General features: G+C 37.4%; 1 protein-coding gene across 4 annotated transcripts in view; it reads right to left on the reverse strand.

Moving 5' to 3' along the window:
- Positions 1-13,909, reverse strand: part of LOC105490863 (EF-hand domain containing 1) — a 72,903-nt gene that overhangs the window by 57,921 nt on the left and 1,073 nt on the right. For 2 of the 4 annotated variants that reach the window (XM_011756835.3, XM_011756834.2), the window contains exon 2: positions 11,121-11,342. The exons of 1 other annotated variant lie outside the window; for it this stretch is intronic. In XM_011756835.3, the coding sequence (XP_011755137.2) occupies positions 11,121-11,342 (222 nt within the window). Of the gene's footprint in view, positions 1-11,120; positions 11,343-13,909 lie in introns of those variants that run through there. One more of the 4 variants, XM_011756836.3, reaches the window with a different exon arrangement.

Consider the following 13,909-nt stretch of genomic DNA (forward strand, 5'->3'; position numbering starts at 1 on the left):
CAAAATTGGGAGTTCAGTTTTAGATATGCTTAATTTGAGATATTTATTAGACATTCAAGAGGAGATGTCAAATAGGCATTTATGTATACATATGTTTAGAGGACAACTTATCATCATAAAGAGGACATTTCAAGCCATGAACCTGGGCAACTCACCAAAGGAGTGAGAAGAGAATCACAGAGAAGATAACCAAAGATCAAGTCTGTGGCCACAGCCATGTTGTCAAACCATCTGTTTTCTAAGACTGGTGGGCATGAAAATGCCTATGGCCACAGGAAGTTGGCCTCAGAATGGGAGGCAATATCTCCTTGATATCTTTATCTATATCTCCTTGATATATATATCTATATATCTCCTTGATATATATATATGTATGTGTGTGTGTGTGTGTGTGTGTGTGTAAGGTCTCAGGTAAAGAATATGATAACCGAAAAGAATTACTTAATTGATTGTTAATTTTTAAAAGGCACTTATCTATTTATTAAGAACAGAATTAAGAGTTCTGTGCTCCTCCCACAAAGAATGACTTGGGGAGAAGAGTTAACGAAGAAAAGCTCTTTGGAAAGTTTCCCTGGAATCATGGCAGATGGAAGGAAGGACTAGATTGCAGCTCCCACTCAGGCAGAGCAGCGTGTGAAGGCTCACATTGTGAACTTTTGCTCCAGGATGACTGCAGGAGTAAATTAGGAAAGCGGAGAGAATCCATAGGCCCTCTGAAAGAAGCAGATTGCTCCTGCAGAACCCAGGAGACACCCCAAATACTGTGAGTGCCCAAACCATGGAAGTGGGAAAAGGAGATCAACTGACCCCAAACACACACCCCCACTGAGGAACCTGAAGGTCTAGATTACAGGAGAAGATTCTGACCTTACCTGGAGCTGGGTCAATTCAGAGAGCCGAGTGAAATACAGGGGTAGAGGAAGCAGCGGGAAAAGTCTTGTGGTCTTGCTGGGGTCCCCTACCAAGCCATTTCTGCCTTGCTTCATAGGGGTACTTGGGGAGGGCAGCCAGAGGCACTGGGAAAAGGCCACAGGAAGAAGGGAACCTCAAGCTGAACTCTGTAACAATTTGAACCAATCAAGAAGTCTCCTGGCCAGAACTCGGGAGAGGGTGTGAATCCAGTGTGTAGATTCCACAGGTTGGGGAAGAAGGAAAGCCCCACTTGCTTTCAAAGCCGGGAGGCAGGTAGCCTGGGGCAAGTTCTCAGCCCTGCTCACCCACTGCCTGGAAACAGACTTGGTGCTGTTGGAGAGGGGCGGGACAGTGGGAGTGAGACTGGACCTTTCAATTGCATGGGGGCTGGGTGAGGTCTGTGACTGCTGGCTTTCGCCCCCTTCCCTGACAACCTTAAGTACACAGTAGAGGCAGCCATAATCTTCCTAGGAACACAACTCCACTGACCTCAGACCCTCACCCCTAGCCCCCACAGCAGCCGCAGCAAGACCTGCCCAAGGAGAGTCTGAACTCAAACACATCTTGCCCTGCCCCAACTTAATGGTCCTTCCCTACCCACCCTGGTAACTGAAGACAAAGGGCATACACTCTTGGGAGTTCTAGGGGCCCACCCACTGCCTGTTCCCCCGCATACTACCACAGCTAATGCTATATTGAAAACACCACCTCCTGGCAGGAGATCAACCAAAACAAAAATAGTACGTTAAACAACCAAGGCTAAGGACCCTCACAGAGTCCGCTTCACCCCCCTGCCACCTCCACTGGAGCAGGTGCTGGTATCCATGGCTGAGAGATTCACAGATGGCTCACAGCACAGGACTCTGCAGACAACCCCCAGTACCAACCTGGAGCCTGGTAGACTTGCTGGATGGCTAGATCCAGAAGAGAGATAATAATCACTACAGCTCGGCTCCCAGAAAGCCACATCCCCATAGGAAAAGGGAGAGAGTGCTACATCAAGGGAACATCCCATGGAACAAAAGAAGCTGAACAACAGCCTTGAGCCCTAGACCTTCCCTCTGACAGAGTCTACCCAAATGAGAAGAAACCAGAAAACCAACTCTGGTAACACGACAAAATAAGGTTCTTTAATGCTTCCCAAAAATCACACTAGCTCATCAACAATAGATTGAAACCAAGAAGAAATCCCTAATTTACCTAATAATTTAGAAAGTTAGTTATTAAGCTAATCAGGGAGGCACCAGAGAAAGGCAAAGCCCAATTTAAGGAAATCAAAAAGATGATACAAGAAGTAAAGGGAAAAATTTTCAATGAAATGGCATAAATAAAAAACAATCAAAACAGGAAAAAACAATGGATGTGCTTATAGAAATGCAAACTGCTCTGGAAAGTCTCAGTAATAGAATCAAACAAGCAGAAGGAAGAACTTCAGAGCTCAAAGACAAGGTTTTCTAATTAACCCAATCCAACAAAAACAAAGAAAACAGAATAGGAAAATACGAACAAAGCCTCTAAAAAGTTTGGGATTACGTTAAATAACCAAACCTAAAAATAATCAGCATTCCTGAAGAAGAAAAATCTAAAAGTTTGGAAAACATATTTGGGGGAATAATCAAGGAAAACGTCCCCAGCCTTGCTAGAGACATAGACAACCAAATACAAGAAGCTCAAAGAATACCTGGGAAATTCACTACAAAACGATCATCACCTAGGCACACTTTCCTCAGGTTATTTAAAGTTAAGATGAAGGAAAGAATCTTAAGAACTGTGAAGCAAATGCACCAGGTAACCTATAAAGGAAAACCTATCAGATTAACAGCAGTTTCTCAGCAAAAACCCTACAAGCTAGAAGGGATTGGGGCCCTATCTTCAGCCTCTTAAAAGAAAAGAATTATCGCCAAGAATTTTGTATTCAGTGAAACTAAGCTTCATAAATGAAGGAAAGATACAGTCTTTTTCAGAAAAACAAATTCTGAGAGAATTTGCCACTACCAAGCTACCACTACAAGAACTGCTAAAAAGAGCTCTAAATCTTGAAACAAATCAAAACACATCAAAACAGAACCTCTGTAAAGCATAAATCTCACAGGACCTATAAAACAAAAATACAATTAAAAACAAAAACCAAAAAATCCAGGTATACAAGCAACAAATACTACGATGAATAGAATGATATCTCACATCTCAATACTAATGTTGAATGTAAATAGTCTAAATGCTCCACTTAAAAGATACAGAACCGCAGAATGGATAAGAATTCACCAACCATCTGCTGCCTTCAAGAGACTCACCTAATACATAAGGACTCATACAAACTTAAGGTAAAGGGGTGGATAAAGAAACTCCATGCAAATGGACACCAAAAGCGAGCAGGATAGCTATTCTTATATCAGACAAAACAAACTTTAAAGCAACAGCAATTAAAAAAGACAAAGAGGGACATTAAATAATAAAAGCCTGTCCAATAGGAAAACATCATAATCCTAAATATATATGCACATAACACTGGACCACCCAACTGAAAAAACAATTACAAATAGACCTAAGAAATGAGATAGACAGCAACACAATAATGAGGAGGGGAGGACTTCAATACTGCACTGACAGCACTAGACAGGCCATCAAGACAGAAAGTCAACAAAGAAACAATGGATTTAAACTATACCCTGGAACAAATGGACTTAATATATTTATAGAACATTCTACCCAACAACCGCAGAATATACATTCTATTCAACAGCGCATGGAACTTTCTCCAAGATATACCATATGATAGGCCACAAAATTAGCCTCAATAAATTTAAGAAAATTGAAATTATATCAAGCAGTCTCTCAGACCACAGTGGAATAAAATTGGAAGTCAATTCCAGAAGGAACCTTCAAAACCATCCAAATACATGGAAATTAAATAACCTGCTCCTAAATGAGTTTTGGGTAAAAAAAAAATCAAGATGGAAATTAAACAATTATTCGAACTGAATGATAATAATGATACAATCTATCAAAACCTCTGGGATACAGCAAAAGCAGTGCTAAGAGAAAAGTTCAAACCCTTAACGCATACATCAAAAAGTCTGAAAGAGCACTAAGAGACAATCTAAGGTCACACCTCCCTCAAGGAACTAGAAAAACAAGAACAAACGAAACCAAAACCTAGCAGAAGAAAGAAAATAACCAAGACCAAAGCAGAAACAAATGAAATTGAAACAAACAAACAAACAAAATACAAAAGATAAATGAAACAAAAAGCTGGTTCTTTGAAAAGATAAATAAAATTCATGGACCATTAGCAAGATTAACCAAGAAAAGAAGAGAGAAAATCCAAATAAGCTCAATTAGAAACAAAATGGAAGATATTACAACTGACACCACAGAAATACAAAAGGCTACTATGAACACCTTTACGCACATAAACTAGAAAACCTATAGTAGACAGATAAATTCCTGAAAGAGAAAACCCTGCTAGCTTAATTCAGGTAGAATTAGATACCCTTAACAGACCAATAACAAGCAGCAAGATTGAAATAATTTTAAAATTACCAGCAAAAAAAAGTCCAGGACCAGACAGATTCACAGAAGAATTCTACCAGACATTTGAAGAAAAACTGGTACCAATCCTATTGGCACTATTCTACAAGATAAAGAAAGAGGGAATTCTCCCTAAATCATTCTATGGAGGTAGTATCGCCCTAATACCAAAATCAGGAAAGGACATAACCAAAAAATAAAACTGTAGACTGATATCCCTGATGAACATAGATGCTAAACTCCTTAACAAAATACTAGCTAACCGAATTCAACAACATATCGAAAAGATAATCCACCATGATTAAGTGGGTTTCATACCAGAGATGCAGGGATGGTTTAACATATGCAAGTCAATAAATGTGATACACTACATAAACACAATTAAAACCAAAAATCACATGATCATCTCAATAGATGCAGAAGAAGCATTCGACAAAATCTAGGACCCCTTTCTGTTTAAAACTCTCAGCAAAATCGATACAAGGGACATACCTCAACCTAATAAAAGCCATCTATGACAAACCCACAGCCAACATAATGCTGAATGGGGAAAAGTTGAAAGCATTCCCTCTGAGAACTGGGACAAGACAAGGATGCCCACTCTGTCCACTCACAGCACACTCTCTTCAGCACAGTACTAGAAGTCCCAGGCAGAGCAATCAGACAACAGAAAGAAATAAAGGTCATCCAAATAGGTAAAGAAATCAAACTGTCACTGTTCACTAATGATATGATTGTTTACATGGAAAATCCTAAAGACTCTTCCAGAAAGTTCCTGGAACTGATAAAAGAATTCAGCAAAGTTTCTGGATAAAAATTAATATACACAATCAGTAGCTCTTCTTTACACCAAAAGCGACCAAGCTGAGAATCAAATCAAGAACTCAACCCCTTTTACAATAGCTGAAAAACAAACAAACAAACAAAAACTTAGAAATATACCTAGCCAAGGAGATGAAAGACCTCTACAAGGAAAACTACAAAACACTGCTGAAAGAAGTCATAAATGACACAAATAATGGAAATACATTCCATGCCGATGGGATGGGAATCAATGTTGTGAAAATGACCACACTGCCAAAAGCAATCTACAAATTCAACGCAATTCCCGTCAAAGTACCACTATCATTCTTCATAGAATTAGAAAAAACAATCCTAAACTTCATATGGAACCAAAAAAGAGCCCGCATAGCCGAAGCAAGACTAAGCAAAAAGAATAAAGCTGGAGGCATCACACTACCTGATTTCAAACTATACTTGTAAGGCCATAGTTACCAAAACAGCAAGGTAGTGGTATGAAAATAGGCACATAGACCAATGGAACACAACAGAGAGCCCAGAAATAAAGCCAAATACTTACAGCCAACTGATCTTCGACAAAGCAAACAAAAACATAAAGTGAGGAAAGGACACCCTATTCAACAAATTGTGCTGGGATAATTGGCAAGCCACACGTAGGAGAATAAAACTGGATCCTCATCTCTCATTTTATACAAAAATCAACTCGAGATGGATCAAGGACTTAAATCTAAGACCTGAAACTATTAAAATTCTAGAAAATAACATTGGAAAACCCCTTCTAGACATTGGCTTAGGCAAGGATTTCATGACCAAGAACCCAAAAGCAAATGCAATAAAAACAAAGATAAATAGGTGGCACTTAATTAACCTAAAGAGCTTTTGCACGGCAAAAGGAACAGTCAGCAGAGTAAACAGACGGAGTAAATACACGGAGTGGGAAAAAATGTTTACAATCTATACAGCTGACAAAAGATTAACATCCAGAATCTACAATGAACTCAAACAAATTAGCAAGGAAAACAAGCCCATCAAAAAGTGGGCTAAGGACACAAACAGACAATTCTCAAAAGAAGATATACAAATGGCCAACAAACATATGAAAAAAATCTTCAGCATCACTAATGATCACAGAAATGCAAATCAAAACCACAATGTGCTATCATCTTACTCCTGCAAGAATGGCCATAATCAAAACATAATAAATTATTAGATGTTGGTATGGATGCAGCGAACTGGGAACACTTCTGTACTGCTGGTGGGAATGTAAACTAGTACAACCACTACGGAAAACAGTGTGGAGATTCCTTAAAGAACTAAATGTAGAACTACCATTCGATCCAGCAATCCCACTCCTGGGTATCTACCCAGAGGAAAAGAAGTCATCATACAAAAAAGATACTTGCACATGCATGTTTATAGCAGCACAATTTGCAACTGCAAAAATGTGGAACCAATCTAAATACTCATCAATCAATGAGTGGATAAAGAAAGTGTGATATATATGATGGAATACTATTCAGCCATAAAAAGGAATGAATTAATTGCATTCACAGTGACTTGGATGAGATTGGAGACTATTATTCTAAGTGAAGTAACTCAGGAACGGAAAACCAAACATTGTATGTTCTCACTCATAAGTGGTAGCTAAAGTATGAGGATGCAAAGGTATGAGAATGACACAATGAACATTGGGGACCCGGGTAAAGGGTGGGAAGGGGGTAAGGGATAAAAGATTACAAATTGGGGGCACTCTATACTGCTTGGGTGATGGGTACACCAAAATCTCACAAATCACCACTAAAGAACTTACTCATGTAACCAAACACCACCTGTTCCCCAATAACCTATGGAAATAAAAAAAAACATTTTTTTAAGTAGTGGGATAACATCACCTTTCCCAGGTAGAATAAGAACTTGATTATTATGTAGAAAGAAAAGAAAAATTATATTTAAATACTGTGTTTAAAATATATACTTTTCATGGAATTTTATAGCAGGATGGGCTCCTGGTTATCATGTAGTCTAACCTTCTGAGTTTACAGATGAGGAAATTAGAGATTGTGACTCTACAAAGTCACAATGCTAGCTGGTAGGAGACCCAGAATTATAATACAGGTCTCCTAACTCCCAGGAAGTTCTCAGACTGCCACAATAAACATAAAAATATTTCTATTTACTTCAAGATGAAGGGGGGAAATGCTGCATAAATATTTTCATATCACACACAACTATAAAAAGCCAAGTCACATTTTTAATTTTACATTATTATATGCATATATGTTACGTGTTCGGCTTGCCAATTTTCAGCAGTGACACAGACAAGAAATAAATTTTATTTGTTAATTATTCATGTCATTTTAGAACTAACATTTATTGAGCACTAAATATATAATAAACTAGATAAGTCCTTACCTTCATGAAGTATACACTCAGGTGGGACAGACAAACACTAAACAAATCAGCAACACAAATTACAGTGCTGCGAAGGAAAAAAAAAGAGAGGGAAGTGATATAGAAAAATGAGGAGGAACCGCCATAGTAGAGTGGTCAGGAAAAGCCTCACTGAAAGGAAAGATGGAGTCAGCCACTTAAGGATGGTGGGGAAGCTATTTCAGATAGGAGAAACGCCATGTACAAAAAGGTCCCGAGTTGGAATTTTCAAATGCTGCCATTTCAAGGAAATCAGCAAAAATAAACCCAATGTATTGAAACATGGTAGGTGAGAAAAAGGACCCAAGATGAGGTTGGGGAGATAGCAGGGAGGGTCAGCTCCAGTAGGGCTGTGAGGAACCTGTAGGGTTGGATCTTTATAGATGATGGGGAAGCCATGGAAGTGTTTCAGTCAGTATTTGACATAATCGGATTTTCAAAAAATAAGCTTGGCGGCTCTGTGGAAAATAAATTTATGGTAATAGTGAAGATGAAAATAAGTAAATGAATTAGTTACACATTTTAGAAACAGAAACAATAGAGCTTGCTAGTAGATTAGATGTGGATTGTGAGGGGAAAGAAGAATGAAAGATGACTTTCAAGTTGGGGGCTAGAACAGCAAGGTGAATAGTGGTAATGTTTACTGTATTGGTTAAGAAAGCCTGATGGCATTTTCCCAGAAAAATGACATAATCAGAGCTGAACTCTAGAGAATAAACCAGGCAGCATACCTGTTATAAGCATAAGGACTAGGAATGAGACTAAAACAACAGTTAGGTAGTCATTTGGCTTGTTTGAACTACTATAGTGGCAAAGGAAATGAAAGTGAGAGACATTTGACTTGGCAACTCATTAAGTGTGGAGAATAGAGGACAGAAAAAGCCAAAGATGGCTCAGGTTTCAAGCTTGGATTACCTAGTGGAATCACAAAGGGAAAGTAGATCTATGGGAAAAGGTGAGGGATAGAGATAAGTTAGAGATATACAGAACTTGAGGTACCAACAGTTAATCCAGGTGAAGATATCCCATGGGCCAGGGGGATATAGGTCTTGAGTCTCAATGATGTCAGAGTTGGAACTAAATAGTGACATTGTCTACAGCGAGGTGATGGCTGAAAACATGAAAGTGGGTGAGATCTCAAGAAAATTATATAAAGAATGAGACAGAACCTTGAAAATACTTGTAAGTTAAGAATTGAAAAAAGGAAGGGAGGCTAAAGAATAAGCAATCACATAGAAAGGAGGAGGAAAATGAGAGTCATGGAGGCAAAAGAAGAGCAGTTTCAAGAAGGGAGGGAGGGTCAACAGTGTCAGGTGGCACAAACAGGCCAAAGAGAATGCTGGCAAAGTAAACCTCTCCAGATCTGGTAAAAGGGACAGCACTGGCTGCCTAGGAAAAAGTATGTTGGGGCTGTGGGTAGGGAGAAGTCAGATTGTAAGTGATTTGGCAGTCAAGTGAGAAACAAAGTTCTCTTGCTTAAAGGAGTCACAAGATACTATAGAAAGAGGACAGGATGATATGACTCTTGCTAGAGAAGTAGTCACTAGAGCGTCTGAAATAGAAATAATATGAAACTTGAAGATGAAAAAGATGAAAGAAGAACATCAGAAATAAAGAGCTAGAGGTCAGTCTGGGAAACAGAATATAGTGGGTGATGCCGGAATTATATGGGAGCAAGGGGAAAAGATGAGGGCACTTGGAATAGATGTCCTGGTCTTTATTACCTAAGTAAGAAATGAAGTTATATTCTGTTTATGAGGAACAGTCCTAAGAATTTCCAAAATATAAACAAATATGTTGGCTATTATGTGGACCTCCAGGTATTCCTAAAAAAATTAGAACCTTCATTTAATTCAGAGAAACCATAATTCCCTTATTATAAACAAACAAACTTAGTTTCAAAGTCATGCATTTAGCTTCTCTCTACCCCATTATCTACGCTAAGGCTCATTTATCTAGAAATTGTGATAATCCAAGTAAAATGAATTGGAAAATAAAAATAGTATTTTATGTGCACTATCCTTAAAGAAATGAATTATGAATATTAAATAAGTACAAAGTAAGTAACAACAATTAGTGTAAAATAACATAGAAAAACAAAACATAGGAAGCCTATTTCCTACTCAAGCACAATTTCTCCGCTGAATTTTACTAATACTTTCTTACGACAGGTATCACTTTATCACCTTCTACTTTATTACAGTTACTTACTATTCTTTTCGGTAAAAATTAAACATACCAGGATTCATATCTTGGTAATTATTTAGTGCCTATCCCACTTCTCTCTTATATTTTCAGCCCTCTCCCTTCTCTGCTGATTTTGCAGTGCCTGTCAGAGCCACAAATAAACAAAAGAAACAAGCAAAAGGAAAAGATATATCCAATTATATAAATCATACTGTTTCATGGATGTTTAGGTTCGGCCTATGAATGCATATGTGAATGTGTCCCTATAAATGAGTTAAGTGGGAAAGAGGAAATGATATGGATTCTAGTTGAGAGATTAAAATTGTTTAAAAATAAGTGATTATCAATGTAAATGGCATAGCTCCTCCCCAGCCTCTAGCTTACAACAGGTACTCAATAAAAGTTGGTTAGCTGGATGAAAATGTTACAGGCATTTAACAGGAATGATAGCATAACAATTAAGACAAGAAAAGAAACAGACTAAGAGTAAATTAGGAAAGCTAACTTATCAAAACTGATCAGTAGTTCTCAGAACCAGTTACACATAAAGCTCATCTGGAAATTAGAATTGATGAGGGTTGGAATAACATGTAATTTTCTTAAAAATCTCGCCAGTGATTCTGCTACATGGTCAGGGCTAGGTCACTTTAGTGAAAAGAGGAGGCTCATTGACAAGGAAAAACAAGAATGATGTGGTAATGTCAACAGATGGAAATGAGGAAACTCACATTGCAAAAACATAAAGATAAATGAGAAACAAACAAAAATGTTATACCACCCATTGGTTATGTAATATCAAACATGAAATGTTCCCTGAAAAACAACTTATGGAGACTGCCTGCAAAAAACTGACAATAGATAGAGTCATTGTTTTCATTATGATATTCTGCATCTCGTGGAGATTAGATATGTCCCCATTACAGAATACAGTACCTTTAAAAAGTGGAAAACACATGGCTGATAAACGTAGAATATAAATTCAGGAATTCAAAATTATAGCCAACTCTTCTTTAACTGCATTTGGAAAATAGTCCGGTGAAGTCTACAGGGAATTACTTTACTCCCTATAATCGGCTTCCTGACTAAAGAAAGCCTCTTTTTAGCCTGAGTTCAGCTGTCCATGACTAAGGGTTAAGGCATTTGAACAATTTTCTCCTCAGAGCACTTTGGAAATTCTGTGGTTTACTGTTTTAACTTTTCTGCAAGCAGTTGGCTCTCAGACCCTAATTCAAGGGGTACCCTAAAATTCCAGATGATACCTTTTTGTCAAAAGCCACATGTGCAGGAATAAAATCCGCAGGTGGGGCTTGTTTAGGCTGGCCATAAGTTAAGACTGGTGCCTTACTGGCCAACTCATCCAGCTCAGCCTGGGACAGCTGGTTGAACTGGAGCCGGTCTCCGCCTATCCCAACTGTTGGACGTCGAACAATTGCATAGCCGTTCCTGTAGCCCAGCGTCTGGCTTCTATGGAAGGCTGTTTTCTGAGGAAAAGAAGTGTGTCATTAATAACATTAGACAAATATTTTTTAGGTTAAAAAAATTAACTTTTAAAAATATAACTTAAATATTTGCTTATAAGCATCATGAAACTTACACCAAGAAGCTTACCAATATTAAGGCTGGGCATGCTGGCTCATGCCTATAATCCCAGCACTCTAGGAGGCTGAAGAGGGAGAATCACTTCAGCCCAGGAGTTCAAGACCAGCCTGGGCAACAAGACCCTGTCTCTACTAAAACTAAAAAAAATAAATAAATTAGCTGGGTGTGGTGGCTTGTGCCTATTATAGTCCCAGCTACTTGGGAGGCTGAGGCGGAAGGATCACTTGAGCCGGGGAGGTCCAAGCTGCAATAAGCTATGATTGAACCACTGCACTCCAGCCTGGGCAACAGTGAGACTCTGTCTCAAAAAAAAAAAAAAAAAAAAAAAGCTTACCTACCTTAAAAGATTCTGTATTTTAAGTTATAACACTTGAACAAGAACAAGGAGCGAACTAGCCGCCTGAGCTTAAAGTAAAATTTAAAGCCCTGCTCTGTAATGCCCAATTTAACTATCAATTCATCTTGCACGAGAAATTAAAAGAGTATCTCATCTATACTCTTAAGTTTTTCACTAGTCTTCTCATGTTTTTCATCTGATATCTGGTGGCCATAAAAACTGTAGAACCTAGAAGATATGGTTCTGTGAATTTTATTTTTACATGCAATAAATTTATTTTTACATGTTCCCCTTGTCACAATGACAGTGATACATTCTTACAACTCTTTGGAAAGCAACTGGATGGTATATATTTAAAGTCTTGAACTCAATTCTACCCCTGACCATTTATTTAAGAATATGATCCAGAATTATGAGAAAGAGCTATATGCCTGAAGCTGCCTATTACAATGGTAAATGTTGAAGACAATCTAAAAGACAATCACATGAAGACATGAGTAAATGATCGAAAACTCACTCAATGGATTATGGTGCTGTCATTAAAATATTGATTTTAAAGATTATGTGGCAACCTAGTGAAAATATTTATGATTTAATAAGCCTGAAAAAGCAACATATAAAATTATATGTATACTACAGTTATAAGCATAGAAATATGTGCATGAAGAGACTGGTTTGGTCCTCTGTATTATACATTTCTAAATTATGTTGATTTTTTACAATGAACACATTTTTATTTAAAAGATTACATAAAAAAGAGTAGAAAGGCAAATTAGAGGTTATGTTAATGGTTTTCCTTTTTCTGTTGTGAGGATGCTTTCAAAATTTTATATATATAACATTCAAATATATAAAGTTACATAGATACAATGTAGGATTAATCATAAAATATATTTTTATGAAAAAAAACTTTCTACATCCTAATTGCTTTAGAGCCCAGCCTACCATCTTTCAAGAACTGTACTAACATGAAAGGTACAACAGAATAAACTTCTTTTGCTAAAAGGGTTATAAACTCGGACACTTGTTTTTAAAGGTCATGTATTCAGAGTCACAAGTCAGTTGACAGGGACTGCTCCAGGTACATAGTAAACATGATACAGAACAAAATGCGCTGAGTTGACATCCTCATTGGGTAATTTATGGAACTTCAAGCTCTTCTTCCACCACCAAAGACAGAAGCAACATCAATAACTTCAGTTTATTTCTTTGTTTTAGATAAATGTCTCTACCATCATTCAGCCATAACTCACAGACACACCAGGAAAGGCAACCTCGGCCCTTTCCACCCCACTTGTCCATTATGGTTCACCTTCTGTGTGTCTCTTTTTTTTTTTTAATCATTTTCCCATTCCCCTTTAAAAAGTTTTTAACTTCTTATCTGCATGTCTTTAGAATTACATTCATATATATTCAGTCCTTCACTGTTGAAGATATACTGATGATGCTTTTCAAATTTCAAACAGGGCAAATTGGTTGACACTTGGTCAGTGTATGTAAAATCTGAAATATGTCCAATGCACAGTTCATCTTACTTGTAATACAGCAATATGTTTTTAGAGCTTTGCACTTCCATCCACGCCTCCGTAATTCCCTGTATCAACTCAGCCCTGTCTATACTCACCAACACCAAAAGCTTAAGCTCATCCTGTATAGGGCAGGCAAGTGCCTACAACATTTTCTAAATGACATAAAACTGAAAAATCCACTGAAACTAAAAATCTATGATATTTTGTCTTAATGCAGGGATAATTACAAAGAGATTCAGAATACAAATTCTCTCACCAAACTTTCGATTTCATTCTAAATTTATTCTTCCAAAGAAAATAAATTGACAAAATATTTTATCTTAACTTTGTGAAGCTGGAGAGGAAGGTAAGAGTTTAAAGTATTAAACTATATAAACATAAACTACTGTTAGGTCATCTGTGATGATCAGTCTACTGAATCTCATTATTGATTTTTCAGCACATATTTCAGTAGCCCTGTTAGGATTAAAACAAATACTAAATAATTTTAAGAGCTAAACTGTGGCAAGAGTTAAAAAAAAAAAAAAAAAAAAAAAAAAGAATCCAAGCTGCTGCTGCTTTTTTTTTTTTTTTTTTTTTTTTT

Source organism: Macaca nemestrina, chromosome 5 (genome assembly GCF_043159975.1).
Source record: "Macaca nemestrina isolate mMacNem1 chromosome 5, mMacNem.hap1, whole genome shotgun sequence".
NCBI classification, from domain to species: Eukaryota; Metazoa; Chordata; class Mammalia; order Primates; family Cercopithecidae; genus Macaca; species Macaca nemestrina.